Genomic DNA, 27,553 nt, shown 5'->3' with positions numbered 1-27,553 from the left:
ATATATCGATTGCCTTCATGGTACACTACAATTCTAGTCGAACCTCAGGCGCATTCGAAGCCAAGACTACAAAGCACAGGCCAAAATCTTGAATTTATATATATTGAAATGATTATAAGTTGAAGAAGCTTTGAGAAGAATGATGTAAAATTAGAATATAAAGTTACTTTTTTCTTATCACTAAGAGTTCCAGTGACTTTTTTGCTCCAAGAATAGAATGGTTCTACCTCCAAAAGTTGAAACCCGCGCGTTCAGCCAGCAACCATTTTACTCTCCGAAATCAAAATAATATGTAGACATCCCCCACATCCCATTCACATTAGTCCTGCAACCTTCAGGGAGAGAACGGAAAAATACCCAACAAAAGTAACTATATCTTCAAATTAACCACTATATCTCTTACGTCGGCGAGATTGTATAGTGCGTCGCATATCCCCGCCCCTCCCGCATCGAGCCTCTCTTTGCACAACGTGTAGCGGAGACCATTTCTCACGCGCGAATTAAGAAAAAGCGGAAAAGGATACAACCACCCACATTTCTCCCTTGAAATAATCCAAGTCCACGATCCTCATCTATATCCCAACCCATATATATTATAGGAGAATATAATTTTACTCGCGTCTCGGCCCCTTCCCAAATGTCGCCGCGGAAATCCACATCCTCCGTCGCGGAGGCCAACAGCCATGAAGAAGAACAGCAAGCGGCGGCGGAGAGCTCAAAAACAGCCGGGAGCGGTACAGACCCTATCGAGACCGGCGTGAATGTTGAGGTGAGATTTCTATATCCTGTCAATTGCCTGCTTGTTTCCTTTCCTTCCTCTTTGGCCTCCTTTTCAGGCGGAGGTCCCGTCCATGTGTGGGACGGTTGCGCTGGAGCGGAAATGCAAATGCTGGGTCAATCCGACTTAATCTCCAAGAGATAGAACCATCACATCGTACTATTCGGAACGGGAAAGCTAATAGTGTCAAATTTTTTTCTATGGATCGCTGCATAGGATTACCTCCTCCCGCGATCTCTCACGCAACGATTGGCAAAGAGTGTTTTGCCTCCGAACACCTCGATACAGAAAGACGCGTTGTTAGCAATCTCCAAGGCCGCTACGGTATTCGTTTCATACCTCTCATCACAGTAGGCATTCTTCTGCTTCCTATTGCCCTTGATTCTAGCGAATATGCAATGAGCACACACATGCACAAAGGGGAGGAGGAGGAGGAGAAGAAGAAGAAGAAGAAGAAGAGGCTGGGGAGACCTATATCCCATTCCTACCTAAAACCTCTGTCCTAAAATACTTATCCCACGTCCTACAACTTCTTTCACTCCATTTTTCCTCTTTCTTCATCGCTTAACTAACACATTCCCCCTCTTCACGTCCAGCGCAAACGAAGAGACCGAAAAGAAAACCATAACCCCACAAGACGTCTTCGCCGCCCTCTCTCAAATAGAATTCGACGCCTTCCTCCCGCGCCTCGAGCGCGAACTAGCCGTGTACACTGAAGCAGCTGCAGAGAAGCGGAGGGGCAAGAAGGATCGCAAATCTGGCGCTGCCACTACGGCTGCGACGATGGGGATAGAAACAGGTGCCGGTGCAGTAGGAAATGTAGGCGCCGCTTCAGCTGCGGATGGAGCTGGAAGTGTTGAGGATGGGATTGAACCAGGTGCTAAGCGGCTAAAGCGCGGTGGAGAGGGTGCAACAGAGATGGCAATTAGGAGGTCGCGACCTGGGATTGGTAATGGGGGGGTGGCTGAAGTGGAGGGGGAGCCTGGTGAGGTTGGTGGTGGTGGTGATGGTGATGAGACGGAGGAAATGGAGGAGGATGTGTTGGATGAGGACGAAGAAGAAGACGAGGAGGAGGAAGAGGAGGAAGAAGGGGGAGATGGGGAAGAAGAAGACGAGGAAGAAGCTACTCAAAATAGTGATCGGGATGGAGATGAGATTGATATTGATGGGGATGCGAGTGATACGGCGAAGAGGAGGAATGCTGGAATGCATCCAGACCTAGATTCGGGGCTCGAAAGCGATAGCGATGGGCTATGATTTAGGTATATATCAGCTTAGGGTCATAGGTCAACATTTTGTCCCCTGTTCTCTCTGGTTCTTTGTTACTGTCTTGCTCTCTTTTTTCTCCTCCTGACTTTATGTTTTATAACTATTCTCATATTTTTATTTGCAGTTGTTGGCTTTCTAGGAAGTGTTGAGTGAGGTGTAAAGGTGTGTGGGCTATGGTAACCACGGCGTCTCTGGGATTTCAGATTTATTGTTTACTTATTAATATCATGGGACTAATATGCAACATAGTGTATTGTATTGAATGAACCATTTCAGAATATATCAGAGTATGTAGATAAGATAACTTGAAGAAGATGTTACCACTTACAATTGATGATTGGTGATTTGTTACATCACTTATATTAAACACCAGTAAAGTTCTCACAATGTGGTTGAGAATATTGCCCAATCCATTCACCAAAATATTCAAGTATGGAAGTAGATGATAGATATCATACGTATTGATGAGCTTTAAATAGAGTGTGAATGCCCGCCCCCCAATTGTGTGAGAAAAAATGATAGAGTGTAAATAAACAGGAATCTACATAAGAGGTCTGATGCAGTTCACTAATTCACATTGATATTACAGAATACTCTATGTATAAGAAGAGTGAAAGGAAAAAGGAAAGTAAGAAACAAAAAAGCCCACTCTGACCAGGGACCAATAAAAATGAGGTAATGCTGCGTGGAAGGTAGAAAAGTCGTCAAGCATAACCTGACACTCAGCCTTTGATATAAAAGTCTTGACAAGTGGAGCTTTGAAAGTTGAAACAAGGTGTGGATAAAAATGAGACATAAAATCTCCATCCACTATACAAACTCCTTATTCTAATCTACAAACAAAACAGAACAGAAAGAAAGCAAAAGGAGCAAAATGAAAACAACAATAATAATTCAAACGCCAAGCCAGCCTGTACCATTAACTCCCAGGCCCAGCAAGTGAAAAAGAAAACGAGGGCCACCAGAATTTTCTGCAGGAGCGGTGGTTGCAATATAGCATTGAAAAGATCTATTTAGGTATCATGTAACATAGCTGGTGGCGGGAATCAGTATGAGAAGGAGAAAAGAGAGACGGAACGCAAAATTTGTGCTTCAAATCCGATCCGCTTCGAAAATAAAAATGATGCTCCAAAACCAAACGTCCATTAGCCATAGTGTTGAGTTTATTCTGTTATATTGTTCTTTGTACATCCTTAGTTTAACATTCTCTCAAGGTCAGACGGGACGGTGCCGGATGGCGAGATCGTGGCAGTATCCTTCCACGGCGGGGAGGTAGACGTCTCGATAAACGTGGGCCCGTTATTACGAGCCGCACCGGGTGATATAGAATGCATTGGTTGAGTGAGATCGTTTTCGCTAGGATTAACCGACTTCTTAGCAGTGACGGAGGGCTTACTCGACTTGGCAACGCGGAACTGTTGATCGATTTTCTTTGGTTGGGCTTTTGCGTTTGTCGTCCTGGCTTTCTTTGGAACTCCCTCTTTTTTCTGAGCTGGTTTCCTAGGCTTAGCAGCTTTTCGACCGGGATCCCCGGATAATATGGAGGATAGAGATTTATTAATTGGCTTTTCCGTAAGCGGGAAGGGAATTGGCGGTTGGTCTTTGATGTTGAATGCTTCGTCCTGACTGGATGAGGGTGTGAGGATACCAGTATTCGTTTGAAGTTTCTTTGGTGTAGGGATGATGACGGAGAACGGCCCTTGTTCCTGTTTAACTCGTTCCACGTCTGATTCCGTGCATTCTTGAATGGTATTATCGCTGTCATCGTCCCAGGGTTTCATGTTGGCTTGTCTCGCAACTTCATCGCAATCACCTTTGATGACAAGATCCCAACAGTTCTCGAAGCCTTTTCCGACAGGGACTGGTTCGTGATTTATCCACATAGTGATTCCATCTTTCCGTCCCCTGACAACATGGCACATTTCTTTGACAATTCGGCGAACCCCCTGGAACCTTTAAGGTGGTGCCAACTACTATCAGAGCATCGGGTCTGGCACGTAAATCAGCTGTAACAACTGAACCAATGGCCTCTTCGTCAGGATTATGTTCATTGTAGAGAACTATTCTCGGTCTAAGCTTGCCAACTCCATGACTACGCTGGCCAGTGGTTGTACGGAATTGGTCTGTTTCGCAGCATTTTTGGCATAAGGGTGGATTAGGTCCTTGGAAGAGTTCTGCTTCGAAGTCGGATGTATGCCTGCATTTCTGACAGACCATTTTTTCAAGTCCGCCATGTAGTTGAATGGTTCGCGGCCACGGTGCCTTGACACCAAGAGGTACTTCAGTTGCCAGAGGGGGCAACGACGTTTCAATGCCATCAACATTCTGTGTATACAGTCGCATTAAGCGGCCATCCTTTGCAAGTCTGGCAAGGAGGTGGTGGAAAGCTGTTGGTTGAGCAGAGGCCGCCATTCCAGATAACGAGCGAACCATGTCGTGGAAAGATGAAGTCATCGTATCGTCCTGATACACTGACGCGTCAAACAACTGCTTCCCTGAGGTTTTCAGTTTGTGATCCTTTTTCAACGTCTTAAATAGACCATGAGCAGAACGAAAGTCAGGGACTGTGGAATTATCACGTCAGCAAAGAGGCGCCATGTACTCAAAGCCTAGATGTACTCACTCCCAGCAGAAACTGAAATTCCAGCTCCAGCAATCACAACGATTTTGCGCTTCTTCTGAAGAGCCTTCAGCAAAAGGCCTAGCTCATCCGTTTGGCTTGCAAAGCAATCCGTGGGAGTTGTGGAAACCAAGGTTAAATCAAGATATTTTGTTGACCGCGGCTTCGGCTCAACTTTCCTCCTCTTTTTGGTTGGAGGTGTGGTGTCTTGCGACGCGGTAAAGGAGTCATTTGAATTGGGCTCAAAATTGTCTTGGGATGGTGGAGGAGATGGGAGGAAACCTGGAGGGGGCGATGGTGATGCTGGAGGAGAGCTAAGGTCTGAGGAATCTCCCCAGGGGTCGAAAGGGTAGCCCATTGGAGCCGGGACGTGACGTGACGACGTGTATGATATAGGGGAGAGAAGCGATAAAGAAACAGGCCCGTCAAATCGTACGGCTGGCTAAATCATGGGGTAAGCTACGCGATTTGGTGGGCGTTCAGTCGATAGGAATGGTGGCCACGACTGGTGTTGCTGTTGGACAGAAAAGATGGCAGACGTGGTGTTGGAGGTTAGCGAGGGGATGGATGGGGACAAGGACGAAGGAAGAAGGATCAGAGCCGCAGAAAGAACTCCGGATGCGCTAGTCCCGATTCTGCATTGGTCAGGGTTTATTTTGACCACAAACACCAAAATCAAAACAAAACAATTACAATTTCCTGACATCCGGCTGACTTGGGCGCCAGGGCTGCAGGTGGAGAGGCTTGCAGCACTGGGAGGAGAGGAATCTGTGTTGAGTGGACTGTATTTCTAAAAATGGGAAACTGGCGAAGGCCAGTCTCGATACCTTGTCTCCCTCAGAAATAGTCATTGTTCCGGTTCTTTGAACATTTCCCCGCATCCATCTGCCTCCGCTTTTTTATCCGTTGAAGCCTGTACTCTCAATAGTGGGCACTGAATTTGGGGGACAAGGGGTTGTTTGTTGTTGTTGTGATTTACAGCTTCCAACAAAGTTTTTAGAAACAGTGTTTTTGGAACTTGACTAGCTTTCGAAACTGAAATTCCTGAGATATGTTCACCGTGCCAAAGATGCCATTGGATTTTGTGACCCCTTGGGCTCAAGTTAAATGGATGTAGTGAGAGAATAGGGGACGAAAATTAGCAGTGTCCAATTTTAAAATCCAACGATCTTCTTGAAGAGTTGAGCATTCGTGTTAAATTTTGACAGTAAAGGTAACAAGGAATCATCCACCCTTTATGACAATTTGCTCGCCTAGCCTCCCAATATCCCAACATCGATTTCCTCCAGTGTGCATATTTCTGCCAGCAGAATGTTGCAGTCTCGCAGAGTACAAGTGGCATGACGCGCATATTTTGACGGGTGGACAGGACTTTCTAGCCGCATTGAATTAGTGTCTCCGCGGTTGTCCCAGCTACCACACAACACCCGTGGACGGAAAACTTGTTGGAGCTACTACACGAGCCCTATCCCACGTGACCCACACAATATATTACTCGCCAACTAGATAGATCATAACAATAAACCAAGGAAAAACCCTCTCACAAAACTTGTAGGAGGATAACGTTCGTTCATTATTACTAAACTAACTACGCGAGAGCAATACAATATGTTGGGGGGCACGTGATAGAGTAGCCGTAGTACCCCCTAACAAAACTCGATGTCACATGATCTATGCCAAGACTCAAGCGAGCTGGGTCCGCCGTAACATCATGGATGCGACGACTATATATGATCTATATGACCTGGCTGGTCTGTCATCGACAAGCCTATCTGTTTATATATAATTTCTGTTATTAAAGCTTAATCATTTGGAGGGATATCACGTTGTGATCCGAACTCCATGCATCGTGCTTGCAACGCGCAAGATTAGAGCTATCCGCTGCGTATTGTAGCTTCGCTAGAGGTGTAAGGGGTAAATCTTAGGATGCCTCTGATTATGGAAGACAGTATTGATGTTGACGATCTTTTCGGGGATCCAACTTCTTTAGAGCTGGGGCTGGGAGGTGCTGCCCCTACCATCAAAGGCTTACCCCAAAGGATAGACGAGCTTCGGCTTTCGGGCTGTTCTCAGTATGCTCTTCAAAGTCCCCCTTTCCCCTATTAAAAAAATGGTCGTTTGATTCAATTCCCCATGAAGTTGCATTGCTAACACTTAAGTAGAAAGGTGGCATGGTCAAAGCTTGGGGCAATTGCGTATGTCTCACCAGATGGCCAGAAAGTCCTGCTACGTTACCTTCACTGTAGCCCTATTGATGGCAAATGGACCTTGAGTGAAGAATCCCCCATTAACCAGATTGCTGATATCCATGGCGGCCATGCCATGGTCCATCTTCTCTGGAACGAAAGCGGTTCTGAGCTGGCCATCGTGGATAGCTGTGGTCGCATTTCGGTTGTCACCATAATGATGGCGCTGAATACTGTTAATCCGACGCGTCAGGCCTCGATGGATGCTGACGATGACTGGTCGCAGCCTGTTGGCTTGATGTGGTTAAACCTGAACCGGCCGGTGAATGATTTCTCTTTTCTTTTCTTAATTCTTTCAATTTTGACGTTGTGATTGTTGTTGACATAACTCAATCGCCAATATTTCTAGCTTTTTGGTTTTCACAAAGCGACACGGGCGAATGATAGGTGGAACTATCCGGCGTACCGACGACGTCCTTTGGGGCCGCTGCATCCTGCAAATAAGCCAGGCCTCGTTGTGGTGACTAAATCTGGTCATATCAAACTTATATATCAGAATCCTGACTCAAGGTGGGCGGAGATATCCACGGAATTGAAAGCGGTTGGATATCTTGATGGGCTACTGACACATGCTGCTCTGGCGCCGGCTGAGGGTAAGATAAACAACTCTCTCCAACGAAAAACTAAGTGTATATTTCTAAAGCCTGTACAAATCCTGAAACCGGACATTCTAGGAAATGGAATTTCTATTGCCGCCTACTCAACATATGGGAAATTATATTTTTACCGGATTCAGGTCAAATGGGATCCTCCGGAATGGGATCTAACCATGAAACCAGGAGGTGGCCCAGTTGCGTTTCCAACCCCCGCTTTCCAGATCCTGCATACCAAGACTGAAATCCTCAGTGCCATTTTTCACCCGCAAGCCCATGACGTGGATTATATCACGGGCTTCCCATCCCCGAATGGTTCAATATACAACCTTACCCATCTTGAGATAATCACCGCACCTCAAGCCGTTCCCGGCACACAGGCTGCTACGGGCCCCTGCATCATAGCTGTTGCATCCATTCCAGCCCAGAGTCAACTTGGTCAACCACCTCCCTCTGGACCCTCGAGTATCCTTGTTCGCTGGCAATTGGACACAATGGCCCAGTCCCTGCACCCAAATTTCGATAATGTGGTGTCGAAGAACACGGCCTCTAGCCCCAAGGTGAGATCCCAATCACGGACCGTTTGTGCCTAACGAACTTCTACTTGCCCTGACAATAGGGCCCTTCGTACTAATTATATCCAAACTGTTAGCCTAAAATAATCTTCAGAAAACTAGACGACATATATTTCGATAGATATGTTGTCTCGATCGACTACATGGAAGCTGGCAGCGTACTTGCCATTACACAAGATGATAGCTCCATATCATTTTTCGAGGCTAGATCCATGAGGCCGATTACTGAGAATGAAGACGATAACATTGTGACAAGCATGCCTAATGCCGGATTCACCTTTCCGATCGACGCGTCAGGTAGGTTTCAGCACGATTTCTTCACTACATCGAATGTCAGATATTTACCAGAGTTCATACTTATAATTCCGTCCAAGGTCTCCACATTGCATTTTCGCCAAGTGGGTGTCTGGCAGTGGTCCTCAGCGGGGAGGGCCAATTGCATTTGCGATGCATGGAGCACTCGTTTGGTATGGACGACGACATGTATGATAACGGTAAGCTGTTGGCTTCCGCGTGGATCTTGATAAATCATAATGAGAGACTGAAACTTGTCATTTTCAAGGCAAATTCACTTTCGCAATAGCTGCATTGGCATTAGGCTATGTTCGGGCGTGTGGGAGCGATGCCAGTGCGGATGATATCCTTACAGTCATTGTGCGGCAGCTCAACCCGGGTTAGTGTTTTGGATACCAAATTTTTCAAGCAGGCTGACGTTTGCTCCTTCTGTTAACTATTACTACTGTTCAGAGGCGCAGAAACTTTCGTCACCGAAGTATATTCGATCTTATTCATGAGCGTCGACTTTACCGAGCACGACAAGCTCGTAAACCACCAATCCATCCAAAAGGGACTTACCATGCAAGCCATGCTTGGCTTCAGATCCCGGTTCCAGCCACGAACTTCTTCCTCTGCTGTGTCATGGATCATATTAAACATTCGACAGATCATGGTGCTACTTTTGACATTTTCGCATTATCTCAAGAGTGGCAGGGATTTCACCCCTTCTGAGCCAGGTATGATAACTATTCCAATATATAAAAGCGAGGGAAATGAGAAAATAAATATTCTGACCGTCACGCATGCGCATCCACAGAAGCTCTCCATATGATTCTGGGGAACATCAAGTGGATCCTTGATCTTGCAAAATATTTGGTTAACGACCTTTTCGAAATTGAGGATACGATCCCTCCTGATCGAAATCTATTTTCTTTACCAAGTGAGTTTTAAATATATAGACCTATCTTCACCAGGTCCACCAGCTCTTTCCATCTTAACCCCGACACTAACATCATCCTAACCTTCAACAAGGCAAAACATACGAATCGCCCTCCCTCATCCTAGTTCTCTCCAGCGTCCCACGCTCTTTCCTCCGCCATATATTCCGCTACCTTAGCCGTTTCCCTTTAGCATTCAAAGCCGCCAGTAACCTGAGTGGCGAGTCCTACCAGCTCTTCGCCAGCATCAACAATACCATCGAGCAATCCTCCCTAAAACCCGATGTCTGTGAGAAAATGCTCACGCACATCGACAGCCTAGTCACCCGTTCCTACGAGGCTGCCGGGTTTGGAAACGCGGAACGAAACGCACCAGAGCGCGAGATGCTAATCACATGCAGCATCCCGCCGGTACTCCAGCCGGCTGTTATGTCGATTTTGACAGAGACAATGCCGTTGATAGTGCGATCGGAGGTGGACAGGATGGCATTGGCTTTGTATGACTACAGTTGGCTTGGGATAGGGGATGACAAGCGTACAGAGCTGTTTAAGCGGACACACGATGTGGATATTTTGAAGAAGAATGTGAATAAGTTGCCGGATCCGACGGTGGCGAAGAGGAGATGTGTACGCTGCTGTGAGGTTTCAGAGGATACCTGGTTGCCCCGGTCGGCTTCTATGTATAGATTGATTGGGAAGATTGGGGTTCTTAGGACGTGTGTTTGCGGCGGCACATTTGCGATGGAGAATGTGGAAGCTTTGGATCGGCTGCCTCTTCCGGTGTATAGGTAACATGCACACAAGGAGTTTAATCCTGTTTGGGATAATGTACTTTTTTGTTTGGAGAGGGTGTAGGGTATTTCTTCGGAAATTTATAATAGCGATGCGCGCGGAAAAAAGAGTAACATGTATATTGAAGAGGACGATTGCGTTCCTATTTAAAACCTACGTAATTTTAACACCGATGGAGGCACTCTTGGCCACTACATACATAAAGAGAAGTGGACAGAAATGTGTTGCTCGCGTGCTGAGTTTTAGGCAATAGACACATTCAAGGTTAACCAGTAAACCGTATAAGAATCTGGTTGGTATTCATGCCCCCACGTCCATTCACCAAAACACTGCCAAAAACGGCCAAAATATATGGACCCAAAACCCCGAGAAATGTGTGCGATATCAACGAACAGCTGACCCCAGTGGCCTAGCAGGGAAACCGGCCCCCGTTTGGGACCACTGGAGGGTCGGCTGTTCGATTCCTACCCAGCGCGCTTTGCGAGAGCAGGGTAGGTAAGAGGACGTAGCACTCCCGAGCCAATATGGGCTTGGGGGTGTGAACCTTTTTGAACCCTTGATCAAGTGGAAAGTAGGGTTGCGAAGACGCATATATGGCGAGAGACGTTTCAAGATCATTCTTGGAGATGAATTCATGGGAGGTAGTGGGAGTTGGAAATATTAAATTTGGTAACTGTGAACCTGTGCTATAGTGTCTGGAAGCGGAGGAGTAGTACGCAGCTTTTCCATTGCCTGAGTCGGCATAGGCTATAATGGGAGGAAGAAAGGTTCACGGGCGTTGAGTTTCGTGAGATCGTTGGGCGCTGTAGAAACAGGTTAAATAAATATGAGACGACGAAAAGATTTAGGATGATAAAAAGGCTTTTCATTAAATTTGTTTTGAACCATAAAGGGGGAAAAAAATTTCGTGAAATTGCTGCGCAACTCGATTTGCATCGTCTAGGATACATGTGTTCAATTTCTCAACCGATATGAGGAAGAAAAATATCAAGAGCAAAACAGCAAAACGACAACGCTCTCCAACCCCACCACATCCCATTATCATACCTATGCCTGTTAACCAAACCGGAAAACGTTAGCATACCAGAACCATGTGAATATCATGAATGACAAATCTCCCAACCAAAATTGACCATCACGGAGACATCATCCGTACCTTCACAGCATATTTCCGTTGGGGAAAATGCATCAGCTTCTTCTTTTCCTTCTCCGTTTTCAAGGCGGCTTCGTGCTTCGACAGCCGTCTCCGGATGGCGCGAGTCTGCTTTGGCCTGAGGTCAAGGGGAAGGTATTTCTTATTCTTGTAAAAAAGGCGCAGTTGCGAGCGCTGGTTGGCGTTTATGACGGTAAGGACCTTCGCGATCGATTTGCGCAAATCGTGACTGTACCAAAATCCCCCGTCGATCATATTGTCAGCCAATCCTGTTCCTTTATTCTTCCATGACCGTACTTCATTTTGCCCTGATGTCGCTTTTCCTATTTTCTCTCTCTTTATTCTATTTTTCCGTATTTCGCTTGCCCACTTCCAGCCCGACCATGTTTTCTTGCCTCTTCAAATTCACCAAAATCGGGGACCCATTTTTACATTTTTCAAGTGATCCGGAATAGAACGTACATTCTGGTGAGTTTGGAGGAAGCTCCCCCAGCAATTTTCTGCACACGGAGCTGACCAAGTTCAGTCTTCAGCTCATCTAGTTGCTTGGTGAGCTCGTCCTTGCTCTTGCCCCAGAGCTGGCCAGTCTTCACCTTGGCGGTCGACTAGAAAATTGTCAGCGAAGAGATCCCTCCCAATTAATCCTGATCGCGCTTGGAAGTCCAAACATACCATGATGGCGGGATGTCGTGTGGTGTCGGTCGGGGGAGGGGAGGGTTACTAGATGTCGTCGAAGTTGAAGATTCAAAATGTTGCTCCTTGGATGCTCTGTGTGGGACTAGGGCTGAGTGCGGAGCCGGAGAAATAGGCGAGGCCGATGTTATATCACGTGAGAGTATAGTGACCAGCCTTCCAAGGTTGGAAGCTGATCATCAGCTGCTACTTGCATCTTTAATGGGAATAATAGCAGGTCATAGCTATGGCCTTGCGATGAGCTGGAGAACTGACTTTGAGAATTGCTATTTGTTGATACCTGTAGTGCATCTATTTTATTTTTGACTCCTCCGCCGAACCAGATATTCGTCTGGGTTCACATATGGCGACCGCAACAGGTACAGGATGGGCTCAGTTGCGACAACAGGCTCGTTCCCTTGAGACTCAGGTAACAGCTAATTTTTAAATCTGCTTTATTGTCCAATATCGTACTGTAGGGTAGTGAGTGTATACTAACACAAGTTGTCGCAGTCAGAGACCTTATTCCACACCTATGCACAATATGCCTCCCTATCACAGCTGCCCATGACCCCTTCAGAAGACGAAGTGAAAGCCGAATCCCAAATACACGAAATCTTAGAACGGGTACGGGCGAAATGATCTTTATGATACCCTATCTCCGCGCTACTGAAAAAGAAGAAAAAGAAGAAGAAGCTAATCCTTTGCAGAGAGAAGCCATAATATCCCAACTCGCTCGTCTCCTCGATTCCGAATCAGCTCTTACCTCCTCCGCTCTGAAACAAAACAACCTCTCTCGCCACCGCGAGATCCTCCGTGACCACCGCCGTGAACTCAAACGCCTCAACTCCGCCATCGCTGAAACCCGCGACCGCGCCAACCTGCTCTCCAACGTCCGCTCAGATATCAACGCCTATCGCTCTTCCGCATCCTCGAACCAGGATAACAACAATGTGGAGGCAGAGTACATGCTAGAGGAACGAGGCCATCTCGAAAACAGTCATAATATGATGGATAGCGTTCTTAGCCAGGCATACGCTGTTAATGAGAATTTTGGCCTTCAGCGGGAGTCGCTGGCGAGGATCAATCGGCGGATTGTTGGGGCTGCGAGTCAGGTTCCTGGGATGAATTCGTTGATACATAAGATTGGGGCTAAAAGGAGGAGAGATGGGATCATCCTCGGTGTATTTATTGGCCTTTGTTTCTTGATGGTGTTCTTCTTCCGTTAATGAAGGTCGCCGCTCTTTTTTGCATGTCATTATATATATTCTGCGGGCTGGAGAGACATGGAGTTGGTCTTGTTCGTTTTTTCTTTTATGTGAGACACCAATATCTACAGGCATGTATTAATTGTTTACGGCATTTCAATTGTATTTTTTCATCCATTTTGAATATATTACATCATTCATTGTGTACGAAGGGGATATTAGAGTATGAGTGTTGTTATGCACATTTCTTTGGGATAACTCACTCAGCTGCGCCCATCTGCATTTCGCGACAGGGCATTGAGACCTTTCCATACCCTTCTCTCATCTATCAACTTCCGCAGTCCGTTATTCAAGGAGTCCAGCTCGCCCTCTTCCGCAATACTGCTCCCAGCCCACCGTATCCTACACTCATGATCCAGCAAATAAACATATCCGACTTTGCTATTCATCATCCCGATCTGCTCCCTCAGGCTATCCGTCAACGCCTTCTGCCGCACGAGGAAATACTTTTCATGCTGCTCCTTTGGCATGCTTTTTCTCATCCGCCACATAAACAAACGTATCAACCACGCCTTCAGCACATTATCTTCAAAGTTGATCTCGACCCGTTGTGCCTCCTTGGGTGCATCTTTTAGGACCCGGTGTAATGTTGGGTTTTTCAGCGGGCCTACAAATGAAGCGGCTTGACGCTCAGCCCAGAGGCTAGAGAATATACTCACAACCGATACCTTGCCGCGGAGGATCGGGGTTGTGTCTTGTATGGGTGCGGTAGGCGAGAGGGTGCGGCCGGATATGTTGGGGAAGTAGAAGGCCTTGTCGGCTTTGAAGAGGCGGTTGTTGGATATGAAGGTTTTGCCTTTGTGATAGCGCATGTTTGTCCATTCGCGGAAGTAGGGTTTGGCCGCTTGTCGGGCTCTATAGATAGGAGTTTCCAAGACATGGGAATGATTAGTTGCGTTTGTGACTTGTATAGCTACGCTTTTCTGTCTAATTTTCATTCAGCAGTACAAATTTCGCAAGGGGTCATTACAATTCTTTCCGTCGGACGATATGCTTCTCATAGTCCACAAAATCGTCCCGACGTTGTCGGAGAGTTCTGTTGTCTATACCAGTATTCTGCCCAGGTTGGGGGGGATAAGGAAGTCCTAGAGGGCGACTAAGCGGTTTCGGAGTGAATTCCCCTTTTGGGCCTTTTGCATCCGCTAATGGGTCTGACACATCCTTGTTATTGTTGTTGGTACTAGGAGAAGTCTTGACTCGCGGGGTCCCGGCGGGCTTGGAGAGAGTGGTGGGTGAGCTGGATGTTGATGCATCTCGACTCTGGAGCTGCAGTTGCGAGCTTGGAAATCGGCACAATAGGCAACGGGTACTGGTGGGGAAGAATGATGAATCCAGAGCCACTAAAAATAAGAGTGGCTTCGACATTGTTGAAAATAAACCTGAAACGAACAAGCGCAGGCACTGTTTCCTGAGCGCCTCCCAGTTTGAAATCGTAACATTCGGGAGAAATTTAGTGTACCAACGCAGTCGGGAGAGAGCCACGTGACCTGGTGCCTTGTTCGTGCTCCGTCACACAGATAATGTGTGTCTTTCCTTCCTGCCGAAACCACCACATAATTATGAAAAAATAGTTGTTCAATCGGGCAGCAAGCAATATGGTATTTCGCGCAGGGTCAACGCCATATTCCCACATCTAAAGGGTTGAGATCATACATGACACTACCGGGAAACAGCACCTGCCTTCTCTATGTTATATCGATATGGACAGGAAGAAAAACAAGTGCTGTAACGTCGGAAAATTAAGTGACAAGGAAGAGCTTTGCGACGCTCTCTATAACTTCAGCGGGCACAGCGACAGCTCTCAAGAGATTGATGAGTTAGCAGTGCTATTGAAGCAAGCAAGGAAGAGAAACTCCCCTGATCGAACACTCTCACGATCTCCTGGACGAGAAAGGAGCAACACCCTCCCAGATCACCATAGTCTTAAACGCCAAAAGGACACTGACGCACAGGATATTGTTAATACTATGGGATCCGACAAGTCCACATCTGCGAGGCCTGCATTTCCGAAAAGGAGATCAACAGCGGATGATGCTGCGGGAAAGCCCTCGATGTCCAGGAGAAGACGCGAGCCCACCCTCCGGGTTCGTCCGGAACATCAGCAAATATTCAGGGGGATGGTGTTTTGTCAGTCTTACCCTTGTCGTGTTGTTGACTGTGTCAAAGTATAAAGACCATTAAAAAGACCATCGGATGCTGACACATTTCTCACTTAGTTTTCATCCCTAACGACGACATCTCCCCTGCACGTCGCATGCGGATCAACAAAGCACTTGAATTTGGAGCATCCCGCTCACCCACCTGGAGTGATACTGTCACTCATGTGATAGCGGATAAGATGATATCGTTCACTGATGTGTTGAAGTATTTGAAACTAGATTCTTTTCCGGTACGTTTACAGTAGATGCACCTTCAAACATCCCTGTTCTAACTATATTTTCATAGCCTTCAGTCTCCCTGGTAAATGACTCTTACCCTTCTGAATGTATCAGCTGTGGGTCTCTTTTGAGTGCGTCTCATGTTCGCTTCCGTGTCCGTGGAGTTCCGGTTGATGATAGAGAAATCATCAAATCAGGGGAAATGCCTATAGTGCGCGATTCACCAAAAGTGAAACCTGTTCGGAGTGGGAATTATCTAGAAACCCCCACTCCATCCCGATCACCACCAATTGGCGAAGAGTTTCAAGGCTTGCCAGTGTCATCACTTTTTTCTGAGAGTCATCGTAAAGATGATTGCGATGGTGCAGTGGAGCAGTTTTCTCACACGGGACCTGACATTTTAGATGAGATGATTAAACAAACACGCGCAGAAAAGGAACTGGTAAGTGAAAATAGAACGCTCTTTTCTCACTGTCTATCTTAGCGATATGCTGAATTACAGCAGCCTTTGGATCAGTCAGACGAAGAGGATTTAGACACGGCTTCAAATATAGAAGAAGCACATTCAAACTCTGATTCGGAAACTGAGAAACGAAAGAAGGCCAGGAAAAAGAATCGATCTCATGAAATCCCGAAATGGCAAGAGACTTTTAGTTGTATGCACAAGCACGATGGACACACAGACGAGAACAATCCCAATGCTCAAACCATTGAGATTTTGCAGAAAATGTCGGATTATTACGACCGTGTTTCAGATGAATGGCGCGCACTGGCGTATCGAAAGGCCATCAGTATTCTGCGGAAGCAGAAAGAGAAGATAACCACGAAAGAGCAAGCGCTTGCAATGCCATTCATTGGTGAGCGACTTGCCGCCAAAATCGAAGAGATCGTCTGGACGAACAGACTTAGACGACTCGAAGAAGCGAGCACCGAGCCGCATGACGTCCTTCTTTCACAATTCCTCAATATTTACGGAGTGGGGTTTACTCAGGCTTCCAAATGGATTCAACAGGGTTACCAGTCGCTGGAAGATCTGAAGGCTAGGGCATGCCTGACTAAGAACCAGCGAATTGGTATTGAACATTATGATGACTTTCTGCAACGAATTCCGCGCGCAGAGGTGGAAGCACATGGAGCCATCGTAAAGGAGTTACTCTTTAAAGTAGATCCAGCAGTTAAAGTCATAATAGGAGGATCTTATAGACGTGGCGCAGCGAGCAGTGGTGATATAGATCTCATTATTACCAAGGACGGTGCTTCACAGGCGGATATTTGCGCTCTGATGACAGATGTAGTTATCCCGGCCTTGTTTCAGCAAAATTACCTGCAAGCTAGTCTTGCAGTGGGTAACCGAGGGGGGAGTTCGAAGTGGCATGGGGCATGTACACTACCGCGAAGCAAGAGCCCCGTCTGGCGCCGAATTGATTTTCTGTATGTGCCCGGGGATGAGATAGGCGCGGCGCTTATTTATTTCACGGGGAACGATGTGTTTAACCGGAGTCTGCGGTTGTTGGCAAGTAAGAAGGGTATGTGCTTGAATCAGCGGGGTTTGTTCGCTGGTATACTGCGAAGGGAGAACCGGATGAAGTTGAACCGTGGACATCTTCTTGAGAGTCGAGATGAGAAGAGGATCTTCGAGATACTGGGTGTGCCGTGGCGTCCACCCAACCACCGTATCTGCTAGTTAATTGAGCTATTTATATTGTATATTTAGTGGCAATGATAATGGTAATATTACCTCGTCCTCCCATATTTATCCCAAGTAAGCTTTTGTTGTGATTTCCAGTGACTTGGCTCACACACTGGAGAATATGTTTATCCGGGACAAGGCGGTCTGCAAAAAGACATCTGATTCCGCTCTCACAAAAAGTTTTGCCATGACTTTTGTCACTCTATCAGTTTATCAGTCAGTCGCAGGCTCACAGAAAGATATATTTCAAAGAGCATTGGGGAAACAATTGCTCCTGAGAATTTTTGTGGTTCATTTTCGCTGATGGAAAGCCTTTCTGCAGCTTGTTGTTTGCCTCTCAATCTTTTCCTGTCACACCCCCATATTGCAATCTTCCCTGGAAATTGAATATCCACACCTACGAGTAGTGAAGCAACAACCCTGTCTCTTCTTCCAATACTCCATTACCGTTGATCAAATAAAGACATATTGTCCCACGTAGAAACAAGCCACGGCGAGCCTCGGAGCATCATATCATACAACAAGAAGATGGGGCGCAAGCCAAACGGAATCGTTTCCGAATTCTTCCATCGCGGTGCCAAACTCGCGGACTCGAGCAACCGTTACGAACACACCTGCAAGTCCTGCGGACAAGATTTCCCCAAAGGCCGCACTGACAGCCTTCTCAGTCATTTGGTGAAGACTTGCCAGGCCATTTCTGTTGCGGATAAACAGCGTGTGCTACATCTCTGGCGAGCGGGACCTGAACGCGGAGGACGAGGGAGTAGCGGGAAGAAGCTGCATGTAAATGGAGATGGACGCATTGGACGTGGGAAGCCTGGGAGCTTGCCATATGTAGGGAGGCAGACGGTTTTCAACGGGATTGGTGGTGGTCTTAATGGACTTAATGTTCTTGCGGAAGCATCGAGACAGGTCGGCGCCTCGGATGGGAAGCATCCCAATAACAATAACGAAGAGGGGGGAAATCCTTTAGGAGAGAAGCCGATTGTAGTAGATCCGGCACTGGAAACCTCCAGCGCAGGGAAACAGCGAAATATCGGTATGTAGTCCCGAGTTCCGTCAAGAATTGTGCTGTATTGCCTCTGGTTGTTCAGTTGCTCACGTTAATTGTGTTTCTCGCTATCTAGAGGCTGACCTTCGCGCCGCACTTGCGACGTCCTCTCCGCCGCCTAACCCCTACGACACCCATTCGGCAGAATCATCGACCGCCATGGCGTTCCTTAATAACAGTTTCTCCCTTGCTGGCGAGCATACTCCTGACCCCGGACAGTCCTCACAACTCTCGTTGATTGCCGCATCTGCGAATGAGATGGTCCCGCAGGATGGAGGCCTGTCTCTAGATAATGATGTATGGGCTCTTACCCCGTTGCTATATCCTCTATTGGATTAAATACAGAAATGCTGCTTTCAGTCTGTCTACAAAAACAGCTAACATACTATAGGTGGACTTCAACTCTGATACTCATCATGCCGCCTTTTACCCTCGACCTATTGCCATACATGCGAGCCCACAGGACTCCTCTGGGTTCATCAATAATTTTGGCGAAACTAGCAAGCCAATGAAACATAAACTTAGAGCGCAGTTCTCAGAAGAGCGTCGAAAGGAAGTCCAATTGGTCAGGAAAATGGGCGCTTGTTTACGATGTCGGATGCTGAAGAAAACTGTGAGTATCTACCCACACTTTTGTCTCCCTTGCTGCCACAAATGTTTTGGGGGTATTGTCTGCTGATGCCCAGCTATAGTGCTCTTCGGAAGATCCATGTAGACAATGTCGGGCAATTCAACATCCTCGAGTATGGATGGAATGCTGCATTAGAGATCGGCTACCAACTCAATTAACGGCTTACTCCGCAGGTAAAGACTTCCCTCCACGACAGATAAGCCCAAGAAGCAATGTTAATTTCAAGTGCAATGAACAGGCCTTCACACGACATTGGCTTATCACGACATTACCAAAGTCAAAAGCCAGCTTTCCTTTGACCTTGGGATGGGGAGAATTGAGATATTTCACTTTGATAGCCAACCCCCCAAATTCATCACCTTCAGTGCCCTACACCACCAGGTAGAGCCTATTCAACACGTAGATCCTGATCTTCCTGGGGTCACGGCCGACGAAAGGCCAAGAGTTCAAGCGCGGCAAGACATCCGTATTTTAGAAGGAGATATCGACGAGCTATCTACGAAAGTGGAGGCTTATATGAAAACAATGGCTGTTCAGTATTTCGAATCGGAGCCGTCTACTTTTATCAGAGAATCCGTTACTTTGTCTTGGGAGCTATACCAGAACACAGCTGTAAGCAACCCAATTATTCCAAATCTTCGCCCAAATTTACGAGACGAAATGTTTGTGCAAAATACTAAGCAATACTATTCTAAAACAGGACCAATTACTAGCCGGGGTGTTAGACCTTTGGATTGCAACTCGAATCCTTGTGGATACGGAACAACTAAAATGGAAAATATTCCTTAACCCAACTCTCCCACCATCTTCCACCCAACCAATATCTTCAACTTCCACAGAACTCTGCGTCGCCATCGACGAAACAAATTACCCAAACTCGTATGCTCTAATCTGTGCCCAAATGCGTGCCGCCACAGAGAGATTTGCAGGACGAATTAGCAAGGTTGTTCTCACTAAAATCGAGCAGCGGCTACTTCAAAAACAACGCAGTGGGCACTTCCGCACGTTTCTAGGTGCCGTTGTATTGATGAATTGTGTTGAGCGGATGGCGTGGCTGTTCAGAAAATGGGAGAGTAATGAGCAGGATAGGCAGCAGGTATGGTACCTTTTTTGCCCCTTTAATATACATGTTATAATTTTAACATATTTCATACAGTGGCCACTCGAAAGTGGACCCGCCATATACGCAGACCAAAACAATCGATTTGCCGATATTGTCACCACCCATCTCCGCATGCGCTCTCTAGCCCCGGACTGCACCTTAGATCCTGAAACGGGAAGCCTAAAGGCTGGTTACAGCAGCGATCCAGACGTCACCAAATGGTTCAATGCGATCAGTATTTCGCGTAAGCATCCTATATCCATATCCAATGACCTTATTACCCTAGCTTCTCTATCAAAAGTCATATTGAACATCATTTAAAATGTGGTGTTTCTCGTGAACTAATCATCTCGTTTCTGTCTAAATAGCTGAATTCTTCCAAGAACGGCAAAGGGAAGAATTCGATGCCTCAAATCCACGCTCTTTTGACTTGCTGTACTGTACACAGCTGTTCCGACCGGCCAGCGCTTGAAGGTTGCCGGAAAATATTGCGAGATAAACTTTCCTTCTTTTTCGTTTTTCCCTCTATTTCCTGCCTTTTTGTATCCCAATTCCCCGTGTTTACTCTAACACTGTTTACAAGCGTTCTGTACATTGACTCTGGAGGTCCTGTGTTTACGAGCTTTATGCTGCGTTTTGTACTTCCGTTTTCTTTATCACCTCTCTCGCTTTCTCGTCTCTTTCTACCTTTGCTCTGTGTTTATGATCACGCTATTAAATTTTTGATGCTTTCTATACTCGGGCAACTCCTCCCCCGCCGGGAAAGGCAATAATGGCCAAACCCCAAAAGGGTCAAAAACAGAACCGGGATATTCGTTAATGATATATCAAATCTTATAGGAAGAAGGGGTTAATTATATGATTTATTCTTCTCTCTTTTGGCAAAGTTTTTGCATTGCATATCTGGCGTTTTCACCTATTTCTAGCTATATACATCCTTTTGTTTTCATGTGTGTTCTTGCTTTAACTTGTCGATTTTCTTTTTTTTTTTTTTTTTAACATTATCTTGTGCCTCGGGCTCAGGGTTATCAATGTTTTCCTTTCATCCATTTCTTGATCCCTCTCCTGGCTCTAGTTTACAGGTTATTATGTATTGTCTTTGTTGGCTCTGTCTAGTATTGCAGCCAGTGTTTCTTCACTTTGTTCCCCACCTCCTTTTCTTTCCTGTGGGCGGCTATGTGCTATGTTCTGTACGTGCGAATGGAAAGGTTGATTGTGATATTATTTTCCCTTGTTCATGGGGTGGGGTGGTTGGCTTGTAAATGCTAAGGATTTGGGAGGTATATTCAGAGAACGGATGGTTATTATCATTGCTCATTTTTCCTCTTTGCCTAATTTGTTTTCTGCCTTTTCCTTATTATTTCTTTTGCTTCTTTCGTTCTTTTTGAACCAGTTATTTCTGGCGGATAAATTCTTGTAAAGTATGTGTATGGAGTACTATCAGCAACAAATCTATTAGCTTTCTTTGTATCTTGTTCCCTTCTCGTTTCAGTCGTTATTTCCTTCGGCAAAAGGTGTTACGGCTACGTTCAGTACACGGAGTATCCAAGGGAGATTTCGGCGTTAGTTAAACAATGCCAATCCTGCTACAACTTTTACCAAAGTTAGGCCAGGTGGCCGAGTGGTTATGGCGTCAGGTTTAGGTTCGCTTAAAATCCCTGATTTCGAGAGATTCCCGCGTTCGAATCGCGGCCTGGTCATCTTTTCCTTTTTTTCCCCTCTTCCTCTTTCTTCCCTTTAAGGTTTTCTTTTGTTGGAGAGAAAATATATTATTTGCAGCCATTTTTAAATTTTACTGTCCTCCTCCATCTACGGAGGTACTTTGATGATAATCTGTACAAGTTTCTTTGCGCAACCTCAATCAAGCCTGGCCCGGGATCAACTTGAAAATGTATACTGCAGTAGTAGTTTGTATATCATCAACACCAGGAAAAGTAGAAAAGGAGTTGAGATAACACACTCGATAAATGGTCATATACCTCATAAGATAAATAACAATGGTGAGAGCTGAGGGCGGGTTTGGAGGAAACAGGCGTCTACGATCTAAATCTACTAGTACATCCTACGACACGAGGAATGATAATTGGTGTAGTAGAGGTGTAATAAAATGAAGGACGAAGGAAAAACGAGAGAAGAAGGGAATGGTGTAACTGGCAGGGTTCGAGGTGTTAATAAAGAGCAGAGGGGGGGGTTCGTTAATATCATAGGATCCATAAGGGATTGCTGATGTCGAAGAAAAGAGGAGAATTTGAGGGGTGAATATTAACAACGTCCGGGAAAAGAAACAAGTGAACCCTGATGTGCTGAACACCTGGCGAGAAGAGGGAACAAAAACGAGTATATTACAAAGGCCAGGAAAAGGAAATCAACGCTGACTGTATAAGAATAGCAGACATAATACGAGGTATCTCACACAAGTTAAAAAAAAGCCGAAGAGAAACACAAAACCACAAAAACAAGGGGGGATATCCAGAATGGTAATGAAAATTACTTAAGATCGAAGAAAATGAAAGAAGCCAAAGAGCAAGGGGGAATAAAAAATTATACAGAAAACTACACTCTTTTTTCCCTTTCAATCAAGAGGAGAAAAACATGAGAACCAAAGGGTCAATCTATTAACAATTCATCAATTAAACATCTAATTGTCCGTCCAACACCCTCCTTGCGGCGTCCAGCCTCCTCCGGAAAAGAACGGAAGACCTCTCGTCCGCGCTCGACCGTTTATCGCTGTTATTAGACGACAACTGCAGTTGTAGCGCTACTTTGCCCAGGCTCTGGAGAAGCCCTTCCATCACTTTAGTGTCATCCTGGCTGAGCCGCGCGTCGAATATTACTTGGTCGACTTCCGACTCTGACGTATACAATTGTGTCGCGGCGGACGATATAAGAGAGGATATCATGACTGTTGGGGAGCGTAAGTGTGCAGCAGCTTCGCGAAGTGAGGTAGAAGCGTTGTTGGAGTGATGGCGGCTGTGGCCTCGGTGATGGCTGCCGAATTTCTTGTTATTATTGCTGGTGTTTTTAATTGATGCGCGCGGCGTAGAGACAGTGGAGAGAGGAGTGGGTGAGACGGAACCGTTAGCGTAGATGACGGTTTGGAGAGTCTGTTGTCGGCTGGTGGTTTGGGAGTCTTGATATTGTTGGCGGAATTGAAGGTCTTTTTGATAGAAGCATTTGTTAGTAAATGAAATGTGTGTTTCATTAGTTCGGTTCAAAAAATAGAAAGGAAGAGGGAGTGTAGAATATACCGGAGTGGGAATACTTCATCCCTTTCCCGTTCATGCTCCCGTACAACGCTTTCTCAATTTCGTCGGCGCTATCCTCGTTGTCGTCGCCGTATTCCGCCCCTTCTGTAGCTGTCTCAAAGGAAGCTGTCGTGGATATTGTATCAGCGCTATTATTTCGCACATGGCGCTTCCTGCCTCGTGGTGACGTGTCTAAGTAAACAGTTGCCTGACTCCCTGGCCTTGTAGTCTCCACGGATCCGGCGGAGCTATAACTTTGACGGCGCTGGTAGGCCTTATCTCTTGAGTAATTTCCCAATGCACTGTGTAGGAAAAAGTTTTCATAGTCAAATGCGTCTTCTCGATCCTCGTGTCGCGTAGTCTCTGATACAGTAGGCACAGGCGGAAAGTCTTCATATATATCCTCATCAGATGACACTGGGCTGTCAAGTGGTTCACTTAGGATTTTAGCGAGGGCGGCTCGGTCAATATCATCCGAATCGTCATCGTCAAATTCTTCATCCGCATCCTCATAAAGGCTGGCTACTATCGATTTCTGGTCGGCTGGGCGATCCCTATCCGAGATTTGCTGTGTCGGCTCCTCTACCACCTCCGGGGCAGGAGACGGACCAGTGTTGAGGGGAGCCAGATGTGGCTGGGCTGTACCTCCGCCTATATTTTTCTCATTACTTTGCTCGTTCCAGAAGGTATCCGCACCATTACCACGCGCGCCAACAAATTCGCCAGCAGTTGTGTACCACTGCTCCGCCGCCGTGAACGGGCTGGGAGTGCGAAGACTTTGGAGACTTCGTCGGCGTACGTTATCTTCCTGTGCCTGAACTTTGAGGGTCGAGATCTTGCTTTTAAGATCCTGCATCTGGTCTTGAAGGCCGCGGACTTGGAGCTGTGACTGGGAACGAGATGGTATGCTAGCTGGATACGTGGCATTAAATTCCTCCACCGATGAGATTTTTGGAACGCCGTTCGCACGATTAGGAGGTGTATTTTCAAGGTTACCATTCCGTTGTGCGAGCAGTGAGTCCGGTTTTGAATGTGGAGAGTCTGATTGTGAAACGTTGTTACTAATAGGCTCAGATGGATCTTCAGGAATATAGTTGAATGTAGACACTAGCGATTTGTATGTCGTTTTAGCCTCGGATCGATCATGGCGGGAGATGTCACTTGCTCCAAAACCCGATGCGTTCGTTGACCCAAGTGCGCTGAAAGAGCGGAATGGAGGTCGCATATTTTCTCTATTGGCCACACCACTTTGTGCTGACTGGACTGATACATCGCTCAAGCCCCTGGAATGTGAACTATTCGCACTCAAATCTTGAGAAACCCTTTGGCGCATCAGTGCTCCAGCGAGGCTAGTTTGAGCCCGCCTCTCGAGGATAGAATATGATCTGCCCATGTTACCCGTAGATTGACGGTGGTTGAGGGGAGATGTACCCATCAAGAGAGAAGGTGATGGACTCATGCGAAAAGAAGTACGGGCTCGACTGAGATTACCTTCCATGTGCTGGATAAAAATCGTAACCTGTCAGTGTTTTGGGCTTCGCCTCCTTTGTGCAAGATCAATCCAATTGCAAGGAAAATTCTAGGGGTGGAGGGGAATACAAACCGTCAGTCTCTTCTTTGCGTTTTCAAGAATCCGTTCCGCTTCCTTGCTCAACATAGCAGAGGAAATTTCATCATCCATCTCCACGTCGATTTCTCCATCGACTCCCCCCTCTTCTCTGATAGCCCTCATATCCCTCGTTTCCCTCAAAGATTCGACATCCGCAAAATCCTGTGATAAACGGTCGCTCTCTTGGCTGTAACATTGGTTGAGCTCCTTTGTCGCATTCTCTAGATGTGTCCCGTTATGGGAATCCCCATTCTGATGATCTGTTCGAAACTCTTCCCATTTGTCTAGAATCTCACTTGGAGCACTGACCGTCGAACTGGATGCACTGCAGCTTGCAGAATCCTCCTCCGCGGCACTGCCATGATCGTGATCGCCATATCCAACGTCTTGCCCTAGGGTCCCATCGGTTTTATTGTGCCATTGAGTTTTCAAAACCAGCGCACTCTCCAAAGTCATCTCGTTTCCCTGTGCCTCTTCGTCATCTCCATCCCATCTGGAACGCGTAGGTGATTCCTCCTCTCCAATATCCGACAACGGCGGGCGAACCTCATGCCCTGAAAACACCCAATTGTTGCGCGGAGGAGCGTTCCGCTGTTGATAATTGTTGGGCGCGCTGTTCGATGCAGAGACCGCTACACCGATTCCCGCAGAGGAAATATGCAACCTATTCTCTGCCTGTAAGACGCTGCGACGGTAACCAGAGTGCTCTGGCGATGGGAGTTGTAAGGGTCGAAAAGGGGGCGAAGGGGTGGAGCATTCGCGCTCGATGTCGTAAGGGAGAATCATATCAGGGTTTGTCAGGGTAGGAGAGGGGAAGGAAGAGGTATTATTAGAATTATTATTAGCAGTGGGTGATATAGGGTGGTGGCGGTGGTGGTTCTGCTGCTCCTCCTGCGTTTGCTGGTTATTCTGAGCACCGACTGCTGGTGGAGAACTCCGTTGGCTCTCAAAGGAGGTGAATGCAGCCAAGGTCGAGCGAGACATGGTAGACATGGTTATTGACTAGTTTGACGACGCGGATAAGGGGCACAAGGATTGGGGGCATGCAGCAACCCGGTCGAGGATGTACAATTTCCTTTGTTCGGGCCAATCTTGAAGAAATCAATCCTGGTAAAGTCGGGCACTACAGGCCCTGCACTTTGTTTGCCTGCCCCCACCTGCTGCCGGTGCGCGTCACTACAGGACTCACCAGCTATTTTACGTAGTGGTACGTCCGAGAATTCATCAGATGCATGCGCAGAGGGAAGGAGAGTCGTAGTAATTGTGGGTGGATCCGACTTAGGCTAGCTTTCAACTCAGAATAGTATAGGCGACGGAGTTAGGGGGTGAATAGCGAGGAGAAGGATGTCGCATGGGTCAATTGGTATCAAAGCACAAAGCAATGCATTACATCGCGGCGGAGACGAAGCAAGGGCTGGAGACTAAAATACTGGAGCATGAAGTTGAGGACGTTGTTCGAAGGAGGTTTGACCGGAGCGTGGATGTTAGTATGAGGTTGGCCAAAAATGGACTGGGGGTGATTAAAGTTGAGCCTCAGAGATGATCAACAGAAGCAATATCCGCATAGTTAACTATATATTTTGATATGGCATAAGCATGAAGACATAGCTTGTAGTTAACTAGCTAGAAAACATAGATAACTAACTAGATGGAGGACACAGATCTAGAAATTCAAACCTTATCTCGATTCCATTCCGACCTATATTTTACACTTTGTTTTAGCCTTTGTGGGAATATGTTTATTGTAGAGTACTAGTAGCCCCTGAGTCCAAAGAAGCCAAATCCAATCAGAGCGTCATGAAATGGCTAATACCTATGCCTGTAAAGGAATAAACCAACCCAACTGTTGTTTCATTGTCGGGATAATGCCCGTTAGCATACCCAACACCCCTTCCGACCAGACGCTTGCTGCATATAACAGAAGGCCCAGTTCAGAGAAATCACTTCGGATAACTTTCCGTCTTACATGTTATAAATAATTCTCCCAACGCGGGGAAGGATATGTAACGAGTAACCTAGATGGTCTCGGGCTGGGACTGACACACGTGGGTACGATGTGCAACTCGCGAAAATTATAACCTTCAAGTTCTACCGAAGAGAGAGAAAAATAAGTTCCGCGCTTGAGTGCTTAAATAGATCGATCGACCATGCCTGCTCAGATCAGACCGGATGGAAATTTGTGTGTGGAACTTCGTAAACTGACAATTGTCATCCAGACCTGAGGAACAATTCCCGTCTAATTTGTTTTAAAAAAAAAAAAAGAAAAAAAAAATAAGTATTTAAAACGGAAACTAAAACAAAAAATCTCAGAAAAGTTACCCAACCCTTTCCAATAACAACTTTGCCGCACTGCTAACGACTCCCCTCTTCTCCCCCTTATTCGCCGGCTCCTTCGCTGAAAGCTCAGCCAACATCTCCTTGTGCTTCGTCAAGGTTTTCACCAACTCCCCTCTCTTCCCAAAATCCTCCGCCTCGACAAGAGCCAGTATCACAAACGGATTCGGCCCAGTGACCCACGCCATCACATTTGCCGCAATTTGCTCATAGAGCAGACCGTGAAAATTTAACGGCGGCTGCACTTTTTCTACGCATTTGGTCTTGCTCTTAAACCGACCACCCTGGACGAGTCGTCTCTCTCTTAGCGATCCGCCCCGCAGATGCGCTCTT

The 27,553-nt window shown here is 46.5% G+C and overlaps 11 protein-coding genes and 1 non-coding gene across 12 annotated transcripts; 7 read left to right on the top strand and 5 right to left on the bottom strand.

Annotated features, from left to right (window-relative positions):
- Positions 1–637: 637 nt before the first annotated feature.
- Positions 638–2,035, top strand: HCAG_03418 (predicted protein; the record flags this gene model as incomplete). Its single annotated transcript, XM_001541271.1, has 3 exons — positions 638–769; positions 995–1,128; positions 1,375–2,035. The coding sequence occupies 3 exons, from the start codon at positions 638–640 to the stop codon at positions 2,033–2,035; spliced, it is 927 nt and encodes a 308-aa protein (XP_001541321.1).
- A 1,205-nt stretch (positions 2,036–3,240) lies between these two features.
- Positions 3,241–5,025, bottom strand: HCAG_03417 (predicted protein; the record flags this gene model as incomplete). The annotated part of the gene is made up of 3 exons (XM_001541270.1): positions 3,241–3,908; positions 3,991–4,611; positions 4,671–5,025. The coding sequence occupies 3 exons, from the start codon at positions 5,023–5,025 to the stop codon at positions 3,241–3,243; spliced, it is 1,644 nt and encodes a 547-aa protein (XP_001541320.1).
- Positions 5,026–6,378: 1,353 nt separating this feature from the next.
- Positions 6,379–10,087, top strand: HCAG_03416 (predicted protein; the record flags this gene model as incomplete). The annotated part of the gene is made up of 10 exons (XM_001541269.1): positions 6,379–6,418; positions 6,658–6,739; positions 6,830–7,175; positions 7,263–7,506; positions 7,588–8,066; positions 8,159–8,378; positions 8,665–8,754; positions 8,831–9,094; positions 9,175–9,297; positions 9,390–10,087. The coding sequence occupies 10 exons, from the start codon at positions 6,379–6,381 to the stop codon at positions 10,085–10,087; spliced, it is 2,586 nt and encodes an 861-aa protein (XP_001541319.1).
- A 1,047-nt stretch (positions 10,088–11,134) lies between these two features.
- On the bottom strand, positions 11,135–11,915 carry HCAG_03415 (60S ribosomal protein L35; the record flags this gene model as incomplete). The annotated part of the gene is made up of 4 exons (XM_001541268.1): positions 11,135–11,140; positions 11,244–11,469; positions 11,703–11,845; positions 11,913–11,915. 4 exons carry the CDS (start codon positions 11,913–11,915, stop codon positions 11,135–11,137), a joined length of 378 nt encoding a protein of 125 aa, XP_001541318.1.
- A 361-nt stretch (positions 11,916–12,276) lies between these two features.
- Positions 12,277–13,121, top strand: HCAG_03414 (conserved hypothetical protein; the record flags this gene model as incomplete). The annotated part of the gene is made up of 4 exons (XM_001541267.1): positions 12,277–12,342; positions 12,426–12,539; positions 12,623–13,022; positions 13,072–13,121. 4 exons carry the CDS (start codon positions 12,277–12,279, stop codon positions 13,119–13,121), a joined length of 630 nt encoding a protein of 209 aa, XP_001541317.1.
- Positions 13,122–13,383: 262 nt separating this feature from the next.
- On the bottom strand, positions 13,384–14,545 carry HCAG_03413 (conserved hypothetical protein; the record flags this gene model as incomplete). Its single annotated transcript, XM_001541266.1, has 2 exons — positions 13,384–14,035; positions 14,151–14,545. The coding sequence occupies 2 exons, from the start codon at positions 14,543–14,545 to the stop codon at positions 13,384–13,386; spliced, it is 1,047 nt and encodes a 348-aa protein (XP_001541316.1).
- A 335-nt stretch (positions 14,546–14,880) lies between these two features.
- Positions 14,881–17,242, top strand: HCAG_03412 (predicted protein; the record flags this gene model as incomplete). The annotated part of the gene is made up of 4 exons (XM_001541265.1): positions 14,881–15,307; positions 15,397–15,569; positions 15,626–16,000; positions 16,061–17,242. 4 exons carry the CDS (start codon positions 14,881–14,883, stop codon positions 17,240–17,242), a joined length of 2,157 nt encoding a protein of 718 aa, XP_001541315.1.
- Positions 17,243–17,776: 534 nt separating this feature from the next.
- On the top strand, positions 17,777–20,504 carry HCAG_03411 (predicted protein; the record flags this gene model as incomplete). The annotated part of the gene is made up of 8 exons (XM_001541264.1): positions 17,777–18,287; positions 18,376–18,596; positions 18,691–18,912; positions 19,015–19,042; positions 19,169–19,542; positions 19,631–20,026; positions 20,087–20,276; positions 20,401–20,504. The coding sequence occupies 8 exons, from the start codon at positions 17,777–17,779 to the stop codon at positions 20,502–20,504; spliced, it is 2,046 nt and encodes a 681-aa protein (XP_001541314.1).
- A 1,135-nt stretch (positions 20,505–21,639) lies between these two features.
- HCAG_09369 lies at positions 21,640–21,732 on the top strand. Its single transcript has one exon. It is a non-coding gene; the product is annotated as a tRNA-Leu (tRNA).
- A 930-nt stretch (positions 21,733–22,662) lies between these two features.
- On the bottom strand, positions 22,663–25,879 carry HCAG_03410 (predicted protein; the record flags this gene model as incomplete). Its single annotated transcript, XM_001541263.1, has 3 exons — positions 22,663–23,189; positions 23,281–24,778; positions 24,881–25,879. The coding sequence occupies 3 exons, from the start codon at positions 25,877–25,879 to the stop codon at positions 22,663–22,665; spliced, it is 3,024 nt and encodes a 1,007-aa protein (XP_001541313.1).
- A 388-nt stretch (positions 25,880–26,267) lies between these two features.
- HCAG_03409 (predicted protein) lies at positions 26,268–26,429 on the top strand (the record flags this gene model as incomplete). Its single annotated transcript, XM_001541262.1, has 1 exon — positions 26,268–26,429. The coding sequence occupies one exon, from the start codon at positions 26,268–26,270 to the stop codon at positions 26,427–26,429; it is 162 nt and encodes a 53-aa protein (XP_001541312.1).
- Positions 26,430–26,692: 263 nt separating this feature from the next.
- On the bottom strand, positions 26,693–27,408 carry HCAG_03408 (conserved hypothetical protein; the record flags this gene model as incomplete). Its single annotated transcript, XM_001541261.1, has 3 exons — positions 26,693–26,729; positions 26,768–26,794; positions 27,206–27,408. 3 exons carry the CDS (start codon positions 27,406–27,408, stop codon positions 26,693–26,695), a joined length of 267 nt encoding a protein of 88 aa, XP_001541311.1.
- Positions 27,409–27,553: the final 145 nt, after the last annotated feature.

This window comes from Histoplasma capsulatum, genomic scaffold, assembly GCF_000149585.1.
Source record: "Histoplasma capsulatum NAm1 scaffold_3 genomic scaffold, whole genome shotgun sequence".
Taxonomy (NCBI): Eukaryota; Fungi; Ascomycota; class Eurotiomycetes; order Onygenales; family Ajellomycetaceae; genus Histoplasma; species Histoplasma mississippiense.
The sequence above is the reverse complement of the archived record's forward strand: the minus strand, read 5'-3'. Positions and strand labels throughout refer to the sequence as shown.